Raw genomic sequence first — 19,388 nt, 5'->3', positions numbered from 1 at the left:
TTGGGTTTCAGAGGACGCTCAGGCAGTAGTTTCTTAGTGGTCTAAGATTCCTTTTCTAGATCTTGAAAGGGTGGTCAAGATGATCAGGGGCAATAGCCATTGCATAAACTGATAAATAAATCTTACACATCTCTTCCACAACTGATAGAGTATCTTAGACTGTATATATTAGAAAGGAGCAACCAGGAGAGACAGGGTGACTTGCAGAGCTGACATGCAGGGAGGTTTCTTTTTGCACATCAGCTGTTAGTCAAGAGAGCCTCAGCAAAGCTCCAGTGTACCTATGGCTTGCAAGTTGACTCACTCCAGAGCTGTAGAGCAGGGGTCGGCAATTTTTTTTAGCCACGGGCTGGTCCACTGTCCCTCAGACCTTGTGGCGGGCTGGAGAAGCAGCACTGGGGGGCGGTGGGGAGCTGGAAGAAGAGGCAAGGGGGGCAGGTAGTCCTCCTCCCCAGCCGCTGCACTTACCTTCCCAGGGGCTGCCGCCACTGCCACTTCTCTTGGGTAGGCAGAGGGAGCTCGTCCACTCCGCTCTCTGGCCCACAGGAGCACCAGGATGGTAGTAGCAGAGGGAAGATGAGCGGCGCAAAAGGGCTGGCTTAAAATGTTGATCAGCCAGCCCCCTTCCTCCTCTAGGCAGGGCGGGGAGAAGCCAGGAGGAGGGAGGGAGGAGGCGCCGCTGCCACAGTGTGTGTGTGTTTGGGAGGGAAATGGAATGGTGCAGCCCGAACGAACAGAATCCCCACACTGATCCACCCAACAGTCCCCAGGCCGGATCCTGAAGGCAATTGGGCCTGATCCGGCCCCCAGGCCTTAGTTTGCCAACCCCTGCTGTAGATGATGTCCATTTCAGGCTCTACAAAGGGTCTCCTCGTGAGCCAGAGGAGCAGCAGTTTTGCCTAGGTCTCTCCTCCCACTTGCAGGTTCCCCTGAGAGGTGCCAGAACTCCATTCCAGAGCATTCTGGCTGAAAAAAACACCCTGCTCCTACCTTGTGCCTAGCAGTTCTATGAAGAGTGGGCCAGAAAAAGAGCAATTCAAGAAGCTCCCGCTGTCCCTCATCCTCTCATGTTCCCAGCTATAGGAATATTGGTGAATTAAAAATCCTTCCAAAACGTACTTTTATGATATCAACCTCTGAAATGGTTAGGGGAATGTTTCTGGCCACCATTTTGAAGCAGAAGTGCCACCTGAAAATCATACCCCATGGTAAAATTATTTCATTTCCCTATGTTATGGGACCAATAAAACATGAATCAGACAAGAATAGCTCTGGTGTAATTTTTGCACATTGCTTCTATGCCAACCCCTGTTATTTAAAGTCAAAACTGGCTAAACCCCTCGAAGTAACCAAGGTCTGCCATATAAATGAACTGTAGGAATCCTGTTAGGCCAAAACCTCTCTCCGACTAACTTTCCAGAGTGTGCAAATTAAAGACCTCCAGTATCATTTTTAAATAAAGCATTTTATGTTGCATTTTTTTCTAGTTGATAATCAAATGACCCTATTATTCAGACTTACTAGATTTACAAATTTACAAGTTTTCACAAGTCAGCTGGGTCCCTTCCTCAGGAAATCACTTGAAGGTTTCCCCCTCTGTGTTGACATAAAGAACTTAGTTGTCCTTAAATCCTTGTGAATGTACTTGCCTTATAATTTGACAGCATTGAATCAACACCCTTATGGGGACTTTGGTGCAATAAAAAGAGAAGTTGTGCAATATAGCTTCCAGTTACATTAGGATTAGATTCGAAGAGACTGGAATATGTACAATAAAATCCATGCAGGATTTGAGTTCAATTTTATGTGAATTGGGGTGGCATTTGAAAATTTTTCTATACCCACAGTGGGCCTATAATTGTACAAAATTTAAAAAATGGAAATGCATGTAATCTCATAAAATCAAAATATGTGGTATTGCATTTGTAATGGTGATATCTGAAAGTTTTAATGAATTGTCAGATTCAAGTAAGTTGGTTTCAGAGGTAATAAGTTGGTTTCAGAGGTAATATGCTTTTTCTTCAAGGATTATTTTACATCTTTGGCAGAGACAGACTTTCTAGTATTAATTGAAATAGGCACTGTTTTTAGGATGCCAGCCCTCCCTCCCTCCCTCCCTCCCTCCCTCCCTCCCTCCCCCCCCTCTCTTATTAAAACCACAAGTATTGCATTTTTTTCAATTCTCCCCAAACCGGGTGGTTTTGTGTTTTTTTTGGAGGGGAGAGCCCCCCCCCCCGTGGTTTCAAAATTCCTGGAAATTTTATCTTTCTACTCCTTTCATATATTTGTACCATACACAACTTATCTAATTAAATGGATAATTGAGACAATATTCTATATACTATTTTTAATATTAGTGTGATATGCAGCACAATCCTATAAATGTTTATTCAGAAAAAAAGTTCCACTTTAATGGGAATTACTCTCATTTACTCTAAAATACTTAATTTGTAGGATTGCAGACTAAAACTTTTAACTGGCCAAAGGAAGCAATTCATCCTAGGATACATCTCATTTTGACAAAAGGTTAAAAACATTTATTTATTTTTGCATTTTTGTCAAGAGGTATGCCAGATCTCATTTTTCTTCAGAAAAAGAATCAAACAGACAGTCCATCAGAATGATGTATACTATACGAAGGCTAGTGGAACTGCTTGTGTCACCTTTGGAACCTGTTCATTCTGATTGTTATGCATTAATAGTATAGCCTCCAGCTTTTTCACACCTAGGAATCAACTTACATAAAGGTGCAACACACCATATATGCATGCCTTTTTGCTTCTCTGTCTGGGACTCAAAAGGTGAAACAGGACAGTGTTCTTGTGCCTTTAATGAAGAGTGAATGTTGGCAGGGTCAGCTTGTAAGGTGAAAAAAGCAAGGTCCGCTGAAACTTTTGTTATTAAAGGTTCGAGTCACTTTCAGATTGCACAGGGTTCTTGAATGTGGGGAGGCTTCTAAGCATTTTGAGTTGAATATGCTTTGAGTCTCACTTTCAGATCTTCCCACTCAATAGGAAGGTGAGGGATGGAGTCAGCCTCAAAAGTGAATGTTGGGGACAAGGCTGGCTCGTGCAGCCCAGTTCCCACTTTGGGTTCTGAATTTCATAATGCTTACAGGGATACTGCTTTCTTCTGCACCTGACTTTGTGAGTCTGTTTTCCTCTATGCATTTTCCCCTACTTTCCCCTCTCCCCTTTCTTTTTTTCCAAAGAGAAGAGAACAGGGTGTGATGTCTCTGATGTGACTTACCTTAGGTCTGAGTGTGTTTCACTATTAAAGGCACCATGGTAAAAGTTAAGAGTTTTAGAATGTATTCAAATATGTGCTATTACATTAATACCACACTTTCCTTTCCTTATATAGTTGATCTGGAGCATCTGCGGACAGTAAAAGTTGATAAGCATCTTCGATTTTGCCAGGAAAATCATTCTAGCAGTCATTTTGTGTCAGCCAAGACAGGTGATTCCGTAAGTAATATGATGATTATTGTTAAGTACTTATTACAGGTACGTTATTCAAAGGTGTTTTTTTCCATTCTCCATAACTTTTGTGAACTGAGTTATTTAAGAATGCTTTTTAAAGGAGAAACATTAAAAATATAATTCATGTTTTTATTTTGAAACTCTTCCTTTGTTCCGTATTTTGTATTTTTTGGTTTGATCAGATTTCTTCTACTAAGGATACATTAATTTCCAAAAACATGCACAGCATATTAAAGTTTGCATGTTTCTGTGGTTGTTAATAATGAATATACATTTTACATTGCTGATTACATTTTAAGTAAGCATTTCTTCTTTTGCAGTTTTAGAATCATATAGCCATTCATGTAATTTCTAAAATTTAATAATAATAATAATAATAATAATAATTTATTATTTGTACCCCGCCCATCTGGCTGGGTTTCCCCAGCCACTCTGGGCGGCTTCCAACAGAGATGAAAAATACACTAAAATGTCACATATTAAAAACTTCCCTGAACAGGGCTGCCTTCAGATGTCTTCTGAATGTCAGGTAGTTGTTTATCGCTTTGACATCTGATGGGAGGGCATTCCACAGGGCGGGTGCCACTACCGAGAAGGCCCTCTGCCTGGTTCCCTGTAACTTGGCCTCTCGCAGTGAGGGAACCGCCAGAAGGCCCTCGGAGCTGGACCTCAGTGTCCGGGCAGAACGATGGGGGAGGAGACGCTCCTTCAGATATACTGGACCGAGGCCATTTAGGGCTTTAAAGGTCAGCACCAACACTTTGAATTGTGCTCAGAAACGTACTGGGAGCCAATGTAGGTCTTTCAAGACCGGTGTTATATGGTCTCGGCGGCCGCTCCCAGTCACCAGTCTAGCTGCCGCATTCTGGATTAGTTGTAGTTTCCGGGTCACCTTCAAAGGTAGCCCCACGTAGAGCGCATTGCAGTAGTCCAAGCGGGAGATAACCAGAGCATGTACCACTCTGGCGAGACAGTCTGCAGGCAGATAGGGTCTCAGCCTACGTACCAGATGGAGCTGGTAAACAGCTGCCCTGGATACAGATTTGACCTGTGCCTCCATGGACAGCTGTGAGTCCAAAATGACTCCCAGGCTGCGCACCTGGTCCTTCAGGGGCACAGTTACCCCATTCAGGACCAGGGAATCCTCCACACCTGCCCGCCTCCTGTCCCCCAAAAACAGTACTTCTGTCTTGTCAGGATTCAACCTCAATCTGTTAGCCGCCATCCATCCTCCAACCGCTTCCAGACACTCACACAGGACCTTCACCGCCTTCACTGGTTCTGATTTAAAAGAGAGGTAGAGCTGGGTATCATCTGCATACTGATGAACACCCAGCCCAAACCTCCTGATGATCTCTCCCAGTGACTGCATGTAAATGTTGAAAAGCATGGGGGAGAGGACAGAACCCTGGGGCACCCCACAAGTGAGAGCCCAGGGGTCTGAACACTCATCCCCCACCACCACTTTCTGAACACGGCCCAGGAGGAAGGAGCGGAACCACTGTATGACAGTGCCCCCAGCTCCCAGCCCCTCAAGACGGTCCAGAAGGATGTCATGGTCGATGGTATCAAACGCCGCTGAGAGATCCAGCAGAACTAGGAAACAGCTCTCACCTTTGTCCCTAGCCCGCCGGAGATCATCAACCAGTGCGACCAAGGCAGTTTCAGTCCCATGATGAGGCCTGAATCCCGACTGGAAGGGATCCAAATGGTCCGCTTCTTCCAGGCGTGCCTGGAGTTGTTCAGCAACCACTCGCTCAATCACCTTGCCCAAGAATGGAAGGTTTGAGACTGGGCGATAATTGGCCATCGTGGCCGCATCTAAAGATGGTTTTTTAAGAAGCGGTTTAATAACCGCCTCTTTCAGCGGGTCTGGGAAGGCTCCCTCACGGAGGGAAGCATTCACCACCCCACGAAGCCCATCGCCCAGTCCTTCCCGGCTAGCTTTTATAAGCCAGGATGGGCAAGGATCCAGGAGACAGGTGGTTGGCTTCACTCGTCCAAGCAGCCTGTCCACATCCTCGGAGGTAACAGATTGGAATTGATCCCACACAACTTGACCAGACAGGACTCTAGCACTCTCCCGCCCCGGCCCTGCTACCACGGTGGAGTCTACTTCTTCCCGAATCTGTGCGATTTTATCTGCAAAAAAATTTGCAAAATCATTGCAGGAGAACATGTGGCCCGTACTGGGCCCCGATGTTACAGGTGGTTCCGCTAAATTGTGAACCACCTGAAAGAGTCTCCTGCTGCTGTTTTCTGCAGATGCAATAGAGGCGGTGAAGAAAGTCTTCTTCGCCGTCGCTATCGCCACTTGGTAGGCTCGACGTTGAGCTCTAACCTGTGTCCGGTCAGATTCGGAATGAGTTATCCGCCACCGGCGCTCTAGCCGTCTCAACGATTGTTTCATTGCCCTCAGATCCATGGAAAACCACGGGGCTCTCCGGGCTTCATGCAATCGGAGAGGGCGCTTCGGAGCCAAACAGTCGATAGCCCTGGTTAACTCCACATTCCAGCGGGCCACCAGGGAATCGGCTGAAAGGCCATCAACATGGGATAAAGCATCCCCTACCACTCTCTGGAAACCATTTGGATCCATTAAGTGGCGGGGGCAGACCATCCGAATCGGTCCCACCTCCCTGCAGAGGGGATGGGTCGCAGAGAAGTCCAGTTGCACCAGGAAGTGGTCTGACCATGGCACTTCTTTCGTTTCACTTTTACTTAGTGTCAGATCACCAACATCCGTAGAGGTAAACACCAGGTCCAAGGCATGTCCGCGGCTATGGGTTGGGCCAGACTTATTCAGGGACAGCCCCATGGAGGCCATGCTTTCCACGAAGTCCCGAGCGGCCCCTTGTAAGGTCGTGTCGGCATGGATGTTAAAATCCCCTAGGACAACCAAGCTAGTTGTCTCCAGGAGAACATCCGCCACGACCTGAAGCAGCTCGGGCAGGGAATCCTTGGTGCAGCGGGGAGGTCGGTACACCTAAAGGAATCCTGTACTGCCCCTATTGCCCAACTTCCAGAACATGCACTCAGAAAACTGGGTCTTCCCAATAGGACGCCTGGTGCAAACTAATGACTTCCTAAAAATCACTGCAACCCCCCCTCCCCGCCCACATGACCTGGGTTGCTGTGCGTAAGAGGAGCCTGGTGGACAAGCAGCGGCAAGGACAGGCCCATCTGCTTCATCCAACCAAGTCTCTGTTACACATGCCAGGTCAAGTCCTCCATCCATGATCAAGTCATGGATGGCAGTGGTCTTATGAATCATTGACCTGGCATTGCACAGCAACACTTTCAGGTCATGTGGGTATCCCTTGCTGATTCCAGTATTCATCCGGTCAGGACCAGACCCGGAGGCAGGGATAGTCCTCAGACAACGACTAAACCTGCCTCCTCTGTAATGACATGGTCTGGTCTTAGCGTAACTCCTCCTCCTACCCGTGATCACCGAGATCGGTTGTCCCAGTGCATTCCCCCCTGTGAAACATATCCCAGCCATTTTGTGGGCTGGGGCCCACTCCCCGGCAGCCCTGACCCCTCCCCTTAAGAACAAAATAACCCCTTTAAAAAAAACCACACAAAAAAAACAACACAAATAAAACAGTACAAACAAAAAACAATAAAAATTACAAAAATTACAAAAACATAAAATCAAACAAATTCCCAGGCCCAATAAACATCCACCCCACCCCCCCACATACAAAAAATTCAAAATAAAAATTTTAAAACATTTTAAAAGCACTCTGCACCCCTCCAGCAGTAACAGCAACTGTCCTAGTGAGGCCCGTCAGGCCCTGCCCTGGGCCAGGTGGTAAGTGGCAGGAAGGAGCAGGGCCCCCAGACACTCACATACAGGAGAGTCCTCCTGGGCAGCAGAGTCCAGCAGTCCTTTATGAGGCTTCAGGCCCCGCCCCAGGCCAGATGGTGAGTGGCAGGAAGGAGCAGGGCCCTCAGACACTCACACGCAGGAGAGTCCTCCTGGGCAGCAGAGCGCAGCAGTCCTTATGAGGCTTCAGGCCCCGTCCCAGGCCAGATGGTGAGTGGCAGGAAGGAGCAGGGCCCTCAGACACTCACACGCAGGAGAGTCCTCCTGGGCAGCAGAGCGCAGCAGTCCTTATGAGGCTTCAGGCCCCACCCCAGGCCAGATGGTGAGTGGCAGGAAGGAGCAGGGCCCTCAGACACTCACACGCAGGAGAGTCCTCCTGGGCAGCAGAGCGCAGCAGTCCTTATGAGGCTTCAGGCCCCACCCCAGGCCAGATGGTGAGTGGCAGGAAGGAGCAGGGCCCTCAGACACTCACACGCAGGAGAGTCCTCCTGGGCAGCAGAGCGCAGCAGTCCTTATGAGGCTTCAGGCCCCGTCCCAGGCCAGATGGTGAGTGGCAGGAAGGAGCAGGGCCCTCAGACACTCACACGCAGGAGAGTCCTCCTGGGCAGCAGAGCGCAGCAGTCCTTATGAGGCTTCAGGCCCCGTCCCAGGCCAGATGGTGAGTGGCAGGAAGGAGCAGGGCCCTCAGACACTCACACGCAGGAGAGTCCTCCTGGGCAGCAGAGCGCAGCAGTCCTTATGAGGCTTCAGGCCCCGTCCCAGGCCAGATGGTGAGTGGCAGGAAGGAGCAGGGCCCTCAGACACTCACACGCAGGAGAGTCCTCCTGGGCAGCAGAGCGCAGCAGTCCTTATGAGGCTTCAGGCCCCACCCCAGGCCAGATGGTGAGTGGCAGGAAGGAGCAGGGCCCTCAGACACTCACAATACATTATCTTTTCTGAAATACATTTGTTTGGTCTCCACCAATATTCTAATATTACCCCCCCCCAAAAAAAACCCTCCTAGCTACATCCCAAATTCTCTAACCAAGTTTTAATCTAAGGAACTACTGAATATTTTCCAGCAATACAAGCCTTTAGTGAACAGATTATGCATTAGATAAGAGTTGTCCGAATACAGCCAAAAATCAGTAATTCTAGGACATCAATCTGCATCCTGTCATGAAATAAAACACCCTCAGAATATCAGTCCAACAAGGTCTTACTCATGGAAACCTCCAGCACTGTGGAACATGTTTGGAGTAAATGTAGTCTTCAAGGGCAGCCTCTCTTTCAGGCTATTAACTAACTGTAGTCTGTGGGCTGTTATTTCTCGTTTTCCAGCAATCAAATCCAAAGGTTGAACAATCCATTTTTAAAAACAAACAAACAACAACCACCAAATTCTGTGGTGTAACTTTTTAAATTGTTGCTTTTATCTTTCTGTTTGCCGTTGTATTTTTATCTGCTGGCTTGCATTATTTTGTTGTTAATTATGTGTGTCATTGAAGGGAAGGGTATCAATTATTTTTTATTTCCAGCAGTCTTTTCCATCTGAACCTGATTTGTAGTCCTAGATTAAGTCTCATTTTCTTGTTTCCTGTTTGTTTTTGAGATATTATTTTATTTATTTTATGCATTTACATAGCCATCCTTTAACAATAGTAACCCAGAAAGTCACCCTGCACTAGAAACCAATAACCTCCAAATGTTAGAAACCCCCCAAGCACATTAGAAACCATATGATGGTCAGAAAACTATCCAGCCAGGCTCTTCCCACCAGAAAAAACAAAGCAGTTTACATCTCTCTTTCCAGGGTCCTTCCCTTCTAGTAAGCCACCACTTCCCTATTCACCCTGAGAGTCTTCACAATTTGCTTTTGAAGCTAAATTTAGATGTAACGAAGCAGGACTTCGTTTGAAGCTAAATTTAGTGTAACAAAACAGGACAACAAATGGCGCATAGGGGTGGGTTGGACTAGGGCCATGAATGGAAAGGGTCTGTGGGCTAGCTGCAGCCTCTGAGCTGGCAGTGCCCCACCTCTGTCTTAGCTGGTGAAGCTCTGACCATTGTGTGAACTATCAAATGCAAATGTAGTTGGTGTTCTTTTCTTCATCTTTATAACAATCTGGTTTTAAGAAACCTTAAATGGTATGGCTCCCTTAAACTCAAATAACTAAGACATTTTCTCTTCTTTGAGCTAAAAAATTAGGATTTAGCCTTTCCAACATTCAGATCTCCTGCCCTTTTACGAATTTTGTTCCATCCAAAAAATATAGCATTATTTCATCTTCCACTTGGGGATTCAGTCATTTAAATATGAAGCTTGGGTTTATTCGGCAAAGAGCCGAAATCATGAATTATGGCTGGACCTAGTGGCAAAGCCGTTATTTCTGCCAGCCAGTGCCTTTGAATGTTCTGCAAAAGCAAGAACAACCTGTCTAATATGGCAGATGACACTGCTCCCCATAAGCCAGAGTCTCTGCATGTGTATTTCTGGAAATTAAACACTGCTGCGCTTCCCTGGGAAAACCACTGTACATAAAACTCCACACTTAGGTCCACCCCCCAGCTCCCGTCTATCAGTTGCACACAGTTAAATCTTCCCGTTTCTTCAACTCTCTATGTCCCTTGCCTTAGGCAAGTTCTCTGTTTTTGACACTCATCCTAACAGAAATCTTCATTTGTTCCAGACCATAGTCCAGCAAGCATCTGTTTTTTAACGCCAGAGCTAACTAGGCAAGTACATATGATCTTTTCCTCCATGACAGAACCCTGTGATAGATTTTTCTTCCTTCCCTGCAGAAGCACCATCCTTCACAAACCAGTTTTTTTTAGTAAGTCTCCAGAAGATAAAAGAAGGGAGATGATGATTTGTGGCTCCAGCCACAAATGCATTCTGCTACAGTAGGCACTTGCCAAGAGGAGTTCAATGGCAAATGAATGGTAAAGGCCCCTGCAGAGATGGAAACACAGGTGAAAGCAGATGAAATGATTCATAGAAGCAGTAAAAGCAACAGAAAAACTCAACCAGGCTTGCTTCTTGGTAGATCCGAAATAAAGAGGACGTTTTAAAATGCCACTGAGAAAGAAACAGGGGCCATGATTAAACACCCCTCAATTTTATACTTATTTTTCCATTTCAGATCTACCAGCTACTTCAGGCTTTTTCTTCAGTTCATGTCACGCTTTAGCTTTAGCTTTAGCTTTTGATTTTTGATTTTTCCATAATCTGTCACCACATCTTTTCCGATTTGCTTCCCTTTCAGCTATTAATGTTACGAATTTTTCTAAAGTGTAATGTTTCTCTTCATTTAATTTCAAAATTTCCATCATTTTATTCTGCTTTCCAAACTGTTATCTTGTGCATCTAGTTTACTTTTTTCTTTCCTGCCATTTCTTCAAATGCCCCCTGCCCAACGTTTAACCCTCAGAGCATTCTAATATTTTTCTTTAACTGCAGTCCTCTGCATATTTACTTAGGATGATGTCCCATGGATTTTAATTTAGCCAAGCCTAGGTTTGCATTGTAAGTTTCCTAAATCTTCAAAAGCTTTAAATTCTAAATGTTTCTGTATGAACTGTACAAAATAGTTTAAGAAGGTAAGAAGAGCTTGCTGGATTGGGCCAATGGATCATCTAGTCCAGCATCCTGTTCTCACAGTGGCCACCAGATGCCTGTGAGAAGCCTGCAAGCAGGACCTGAGCCCCAGAGCCCTCTGCTCCTGGGCTTTCCAGCAACTAATATTCAGAAGCATTAATGCCTCTGACGATGAGGCAGGGCATAGCCATCCTGGCTGGTAGTGATTGATCTCCCCCACAAACTGGTCTAATTACTCTTTTAAAGGCATCTAGGTTGGTGGCCATCTCTGCCTCCTGGGGGTTCCATAGTTTAACTATGCACTGTGTGAATAAGTACTGTCTTTTATCTGTACTGAATCTTCAGTTTCATTGGATGTCCCTGGGTTCTCATGAGGGAGAACTTTTCTCTATCCATGTTCTCCATGCCACGCACAATTTTATAAACATCTATAATGTCACCTCTTACTTGACTTTTCTCTAAACTAAAATGTCCCAAATGCTGCACCCTTTCTTCATCCCCTTAATCATTTTGGTTGCCCTTTTCTACACCTTACCCAGCTCGGCACTATCCTTTTTGAGGTGAGGTGACCCCAACTGTACACAGTATTCCAAATGCTGTCATACCACATATTTGTATAATGGCATTATATCAACAGTCTTATTTATTAGGTTGATTAGTGTCTAATTTGGGTTTGGGGAACCTTTGGCTCTCCAGATGTTACTGAACTACAACTTCCATCATCCTCTGCCAATGGCCATGCAACTGGGGGGGGGGGGGAGAGAGTTCCCAACACCTGATCTAAATAATTCATAGTTATTCAGTTTTTATTTTTCCCAGTTCCGCTAATACAGTTAATTAATTCCATTAATTTAGCTGCTGCTCTCCAATACAGTGGACCCTCGGGTTACGTTACCTTCGGGTAATGTAACTTTCGGGTTGCAAACATGGGAAACCCAGAAGTGTCTCCTTCTGGGTTTCACCGCATGCGCATGTGCAGAAGTGCTCTGTTGCGCCATGCGTGTGCGCAAGAGCGGCGCCTCTTCTTACAAAATTTTCAGGGTTGTGCACGGACCCCCGGAACGAATTAAATTCATATCCAGAGGGTCCACTGTAACAGCAAATTTCCAAATAGAAAGCTACCAGTAATTCATTAGTTCATACATAATACATAGAAACAATTTATCATCTGTTTTCTTTTGGTTCATTTAAAAAATAGATGAATAATTGAAATCTAAAGAATATTTGTAATTGAAGAAAAATATAATTTATTCTACAGGGTTAAACACAAATAAGTGCATGCGCGTGCGCGCACACACACACACACACACACATTATCACATCAACAAAAGATTAAAGCCCAAATAAAAAGAAGGAAAAAGTGGTCTGCAACTCATACACAAAAATAAGTGAACTATTTTCTTACCTTCACAGAATGTAAAATTCAAAACAAGGAGATAAAAACTAATAGTCCCAGTCAATGGAGCCACTTTGCAGAGATCAACATATTTCAATATTCTTAACAATGAGTGGTATCCAAGGTGCCTATAATGGTATCCAGTTCAAAGCCCAAAACTCTTGCAAAGGGCCCTTTTGTGCCTTCTCCTTCTCAACTTCTGGCATGCCTCCCCACTTCTCTGCAGAGAGGCTGCCTGGTAGACTTCATAGTCCCATTCTTTATGGGGAACAACAACACCAAAGACATATGTTCTTTGTATGAATTTTTGGGTGAAGCCCCCTGGTCACAAATTATTTTCTTTCAACATTAATTCAAATAGCATAGCAGACGGTTTCAACTGCTAGCAGGATTTAAATTATAGTAAAGTGGCCATCACCAGTGCTTTAGGGAGTGATCTGCTGGTGTTCTAAGCCTGATAGGCCTGGTGCTGTCGTGCTGAAACCGGACTCTGTTGGATGTTTGGTAAAAACTTTTTTTTTTTTTTTAAAGTATTGTTATTGCATTTATCAAATTAGTCCAGGCATCGTTTTAGACTAGACATTCTGTGGAAGAGCTTATTTTTGACCAACTGAAGGAACTGTCAGTGGAGAAAAATCAGCGTAGTGTTTGTTGTAAAACAAATGAAACTAGTTTGTATGAAAATATTGCTGCAGTTGCTGGCATGAAATTTACAAAAGGAAAGCTCTTGCGATATCTTGCACAGGTTGTATTTTTTATATTTCATTGTTTATAGTTCAGGATTTTTTTGCCATATTTGTAGTAACTCTAGGAAGTCTGTTTCTAATCACTTACGCCTTTCCTTTTTAAATAGGTCTTCCTGTGTTTTCAAAAAATTGCTGCTGACCTCCTTGACGTCAAATTAAACAAAGCGGAAATAGAGCTATCACAGGTGATGTTTCTGAGCATATTGCTTTGACTAGCCGATGTGCATTTTCTTTTAAATGTGTGAATTAATGATATATCTTACTCTGAGGTATGGCAGTTTTGTTTCTTTGCTTTTCTGGACAAACTCTTAACACTCTTCCGCTCATAAATTGTTTTCTAAAACCTTCCTCTGAACATGGTGTCAAAGCTTTAGAGTTCAACACCATTGTTTTCTTGCATATCCAGAGATACCCATAACTCTCCAATTTTTTCTCATTACCCAGAGAGCTACTTAAGGCTCATTATGGAGTTCTCACAGAATTTTTTTCTTAAGCTGCAGTTAAAGTTTTTGTAAGGCTACCTCACATACTGGGGAGCAGGATGAGGTTGTAAGTAGAGTGTTGAGCCCAAACGTTTGCATTTCCTTATTAGAATAGTATCCTGGCCCTGTTTAAAAATTGTAAACCAGTAAGTTGATGATGTGACATTAAGATTTGTGCAGCATAAGAGATGTCCTTCTGCACTTTATTTATTTAGTAATTCTCTAAATCATTTCTATATCATCGTTCATCCAGTTTGTATTTCAGAGCAGTATATGACATAAAACAATGATGAAACCGTGGAGGTGTTATGTTTTTTGTTTTTGCTAGTGAATATATATTGTTGTTAACATGCAGTTAAATAAAATAATGAATCTCCCAGACTAACAACATTTGGTATACAATGAAATAGACTTGTCTATCAAATCTGCCAGTCTGAGAATCTGATAAGTTACAGAACCTGGACCTTTGGAAGACATATTAGTTCAGATCTGGAGATGGGTATACACAGTGTACCAAAAGGGTAATGTTATTTCTTTATTAATTGAGCTGAAATTCTTTTAAAAGTCCAAATTGTTTTAATCTAATGCCATGTAGTGGCTTAAACATAGGTCACTAGCCTAGATATTGTAAACAGCATAGGATTTAACCCAGCTTTTTGAGCAACAATTGATTGCTCAGTGAGTCTTAGAATTCTCTCTCAACTGCAGCAGGAAGCATGCTGCATGGAAATTAAGTCCTGTGAGGTCAGATAACACTGCTTAAGTGCAGATAACATTGCTCTTTTGTTAACATCTTCATGAAATTGAATTCTTCTCATAATACTGTGAGTCCTGGAGTCCAGTGAATCATAACTCTTGTCTGCCTGATTAGATAATATGATGATGATCAGTCAGAAGTCAGGCAGAGCACATAATTAGATCATAAATTCAGAACCTTTGTCACCTGTATCTGTTACCATTTCTTATTTAGAGAGAAGTTATCTTAAAAAAGAAATATTTATGCAATTAGGTAATCTATACTTTTAAAATATGTAAAAATATGCTTGGACTGCAGTCCTAAATATAGTTATTCTTAACGGTCTTATTGAAATTTCTGGAACAGCTGTGAAAAAAAGCCAGCTTACAAAAAAATTAAGAAAACAAGTAACTCAGGGAAACTTTATGACTTCTCTGAGAAAAGAGAAATTATTTTGTTTATTTAGACATATTTTAAACCCACTGTTCATCACAAAACAATCCTAGGTCACGGGTACAATAAAACAAATAATTTAAGCCACATAAGCAATAGCCATAAAACATAAAACCAAATCAATGCAACATAAGCCAGCATAACAACCGACTCAGAACCAAAAGAGCTCAAAACTCTTGGTATTGGGACGGGAGGAAGACATTCCATAGGAAAAGCACCATTACAGAGAAGGTCTCGTTGAAGAGAAAATGGTGTGATTCTGAAAAGGTTACTCTAGAAGAAATCTATTTTATGTTTCCTTTTTGAATATTGTTTTGTTATTAAATACAGTAAGCCCACAATTTATGCAGGGGTCACATTCTGGGGACTGTGTATAGTCAAAATTGTGTGTAGTCAAAACACATTGAGTTCAATGGTGGGTGGGATTGCCCAAATGCCCACCTGTTTCACTCCCCCCCCCCCTTTTTGCTAGGCTTATAAAGCTGAATGCACTCAAGTTAAATGCATGTAAATTGCAGGCTTACTATACTTACAAGATCTTTTTCAAAATTATGTTATACTAAATACTATTGAAATCTATTATCTGCAGCAAGGAATATACAAAACATTGCAGTATGTAGGTGAAAACTCCATGGCTGCATGAAATCCAATCACCTCTTAGGCAGAGGCTCATTTTCTGACTTTTTTTTGTTTTGTTACAATATGTATGTATGTATGTATGTATGTATGTATCTCACTTCTGAAATTTAAAACAATTTCCAAGTATCGCTTGGACACAAAACAGTTGTTTGTGACCTATGGGAGGAATTCACAGCCATGCTATTATATTCATTTTTCAGTGCAAGCATTTTTGCATCATCCAGACCCCCCCCCCGAGACAATTTGCAGGTGGGGAGGCGGCTTAGGGGAGCAGGGGAAGCTCCACTGCACTAGTGGGGCTCATTGCTCTGGCTTCCACTCACATGCCATTCAGCTGAATCTGGCCCCATGTACAGAAAGGGCTGCAGGTAGAAATGGGGGGCGGGGGGAGAAGCTAATCCTCACATGTCCCCTCCTCTTAATTTTCTGACCCCTCTCCACTCAATAAACTTTTCTTACCTCTGCTGAGATTAAACTTCATTGATTTCTTTGATGGGCTTGAGCTTTGTGAGTCAAGCTTTTCCTTTAGACAGATCTGCATGAAGACTTTGCAATGCATGTTTTGCAGCCCCAATGCACGTTCTTGTACTCATGCATGGACACTCAAAGGTGCAAGTGCTGTGATGATTCCAGGCATTCCTGGTGCTCCATGTTGGAGGATGGGGATCAGCTCAGGACTGTCGTTGGTGAGGTCTTCCCAATAAACGTTTTGCTCTGAAAGGAGTGTGCGGGAAGAGATATTGCTTCAGAGACTCTTCCCAACAGCACACAAAGCTGGCAAGTGGGCACACTGATCATGCTGCATGGTGTCTGGAATGTGATGGCTTTTGTTTGTTGCTGCTGTTCATTTGTGTCGGTCTTGTCTTCCTTTCTAATAGTTGATCTGTGTCTCTCTGTTTTCTCACTCGCCTCCTTGTTCTGTCTACTGCTTGACATGTGGCTGCAGCATGTTGTCAGGGCAGAACTAGTGAAGTATCCTGAAGAAGATAATCAACAGCAGAGCACTGCCAGCTGTCAGAGTAAAGTCTGTTCAGTGCAATAGTTCAGGTAGTGTAGTCGAAAGACAGTGTTTTAACAAATGTTACTATTTCATTTGCTTGAAATACTAACCTATTGTGTTTCCTTCTGATTTGTGTATTTGCAATAGCTAATATTTTGGCTCCCAAACGAGAGAATATTAGGTGCACTAAGCCCCAAGGAATTCACCTTCCGATTTCAATTGGATTTGGGTGGGACAAACTTTGGGACTAACAGTTGCAACCTCCTATAGCAACTATAGCAACCTCTTATAACCTCTGTGCTAGATTGGAAACTGCTTTTTGCCCGAGTTTCAGGGACGACTTTACAGGTGACGTAGGGGATCACTTTTGGAAGGAGAAGCTCAAAAGGGGAAATGCACGAATGGGACTAAAGCAGTCACAGATACTGTTGTCCACTATCAAGTCTTAGGAAAAAAGAAAAATTATAATAATGGTGGAATTATGTACTGTGTTCTCCTTTTTTAAAAAAGGAGAAGAAGAAGGCGGATGTTAACACATTCAGTTAATATTTTTGCCCTGTACAAAACATGTCACCCCCACCCACCTGCTTTCATATTCCTTATTAAAAATATCTGGAATTACTTGCAAGAAGGCAAATGCTATGGAGATAAGGGAGTGTGTGAGACAACTGAGTCACCATTCCCTTCCCAACTGAATCATGCATTTTTGACTAGCTGGGGGTGAGTGTGGCTGAGGATGTGCACCTGAAAGCATATATGCACATAGAGCTAGCTTGGGATGAAAGTTTTGCCATGTGGCACTGATTGGTGATGAAGCTGCCAGCATCACCTGAGTCATGGGAACTCCTTCAGAGTGAGATATACACACTTAGTGACATCATTCTCTCCTAATTTTACAGGGCTTTTGTTTTCAGTGTTTTTTTTTTTTTTTACTATTTTTAATTCTCTTGTGTGTAAATTGTCTTGAGATGGTGTTTTAGAATGTGATTAATGAATCAATAATAGCAGTAATAGTGATAATTATAGGCTTGGTTTATTGCAGCTTCAAAACAGAACTCTGAAGAGTGTGTTTGTGTGTCTGTCTGTGTGTAAATCACTTTTAAGGGGAATCCCACACAGCTGAAAAAAAAACCTTTTTCAGTGTCTAAATTCAAACTTTACAAAATTTCAGGTCAGGACTAGTAAATATATCGCTGCAGAGTAAGTGACAGAAAAACGTTACAAGCTAGAGCCCTTTCCCCCCTCATTTGGAACAAAGGAACCAGTATTTAGAACTGGAATCAGTACTTGCTTATCATAACCCTTTAATATTTATAAAAAATACTTAAATATGCACTACGTGTTATACCAAAACATGAATGATTTCTGAGAACAGCAGACCACAGCATACCTTTTCTCTTTCTTGTTCTTTTTAAATGTTCCATATTTCATAGTCCAGTCATTAACATGTGAAATGTTTTACTAGCACTTTGGAACAGTGTTTCCTTCGGATTCGCTTGCTATAACCTCTTCTGTTTTTCTTTTCTCTCTCTCCTCCCCACAGAGTGTAGTGAAGGCGGATATTGTAAACTATAGCCAGGAGCCCGTGACAAGAACAGTTAACTCTCCTAGAAGCTCAATGTGTACAATTCAGTGAACTTTTTTTGTATTGATCTCCTTTGGCAGCCATACTGCCTTTGCAAAGACGTTGCCCGGAATGTTGTTTTAACAGGGAACATTTCTGTAGAGCGTTTAGAAGTTTCAAGAACTTACTACCCTTTTGTGTGTTGAAAAGCAGCAGGCAGTGTTTTTGGCTAGTCGAGATTCAAATGTTGGGACCACACACTTTGAAAAATTATGATATATATATATATATATATCTATAATCTTGTGAATTATATTTCAATAAAGGAATACAACTATGTATACAGACGCCCTTTACATATATTGTCACTTTGTGGGACAGGGAAATTAAAAATGTATAAATGATACAGGATAATCATTGATGCGGAAATACAGCTGTGGAGTTGAAAATAAATCTCTGCTTATAGACATGATTGTTTCTCATTTTGTCCTTTCGTTTGTTAGAAGCAGAGCGGGAGAGATCCCTCATTTTACCATTGTGAGCAACACATTGCCATGTCATTTAGAATAATCCATATTTATTGCTACATCGCAAGGTGTTTCAGGTCTTCTTCAAACCAGACGGGGCCCTTGTGCTTTTGTTAGTACACCAGATGGTCAAAAGGATCCTTCTTCTTCTGAGGACTGAATCAGTTTTTAAGATTTTAGACTAACAATTTTTGTGATTGCACAATAATTGACCCAGAGGATGAGAACATTTCTTTATGAAACCAATCTGGATTCCAGCTTAACATGCCACTCGGATATATAAGTAGTTTCCCCCCCGTACCAATACTTAAACCATTCAAAGTATTTCATATAAACTGCTTCCCAGATATTTACAAATTGGAATTTTCCCTAAATAGGAGATAGTAAAAGTAAAGTTTCCATTCCTATCTTCTGCTTTTAGCTCCCTGTAGAATGCAGCCTTTTCAGCCCATGTGGGTTTCCTACCCAACTTCACTCAGTTTGACACTGATTGGATTTTAAAATGGGTGTTTCCAGCTGGTCAGTTGGTTTTGTTTGTCTTGTACATGCATTTTCTAGGGGTGGAAAGTGTCGTGAGAAGTGTTGAAATAAACTGTTGACTCAAAACTATTTGGTTTCAACGACTTGCCAGAACCCAAAATCCTAAGGAGTTACCAACTCAGATTTGAATTCTACATCTTGGTTAAAATGGGTGAAGACTTACCACATTTAAGGCTCTGGATTCTTAATTGGCTTTGGCTTTATTTTTGGCATGGAATCCTGGTATTGTATTAAGAGAGGCTAAAGTTAGCATGCCTACTAGTGAAGAGAAGCGTTATTCATTTTTGTCCTTGTAGAGTTGGGCTTTTAAAAATCATTGGATGCCTGTGTTCTTGGATTTAACAATGGGTGTAAGCTAAGTTGTGTCGAGAGTGGAATACCAGATGAAGTAAAACGTATATAAGTCTTCCTTTG

General features: G+C 42.8%; 1 protein-coding gene across 2 annotated transcripts in view; it reads left to right on the top strand.

Moving 5' to 3' along the window:
• The window catches only part of RAB28 (RAB28, member RAS oncogene family), a 62,687-nt gene extending 44,311 nt beyond the window's left edge, over nt 1-18,376 (top strand). Inside the window, exons 5-8 of one of the 2 annotated variants that reach the window (XM_081876490.1) lie at nt 3,364-3,467; nt 13,141-13,218; nt 16,290-16,390; nt 17,887-18,376. In XM_081876490.1, coding sequence (XP_081732616.1) covers nt 3,364-3,467; nt 13,141-13,218; nt 16,290-16,385 — 278 coding nt within the window. In that variant the 3' untranslated portion in view covers nt 16,386-16,390; nt 17,887-18,376. The remainder of the gene's footprint in view (nt 1-3,363; nt 3,468-13,140; nt 13,219-16,289; nt 16,391-17,886) is intronic. The other variant, XM_081876491.1, reaches the window with a different exon arrangement.
• The last annotated feature ends 1,012 nt before the right edge of the window (nt 18,377-19,388 follow it).

Source organism: Podarcis erhardii (assembly GCF_964252035.2).
Source record: "Podarcis erhardii genome assembly, chromosome: 9".
NCBI classification, from domain to species: Eukaryota; Metazoa; Chordata; class Lepidosauria; order Squamata; family Lacertidae; genus Podarcis; species Podarcis erhardii.
The sequence above is the reverse complement of the archived record's forward strand: the minus strand, read 5'-3'. Positions and strand labels throughout refer to the sequence as shown.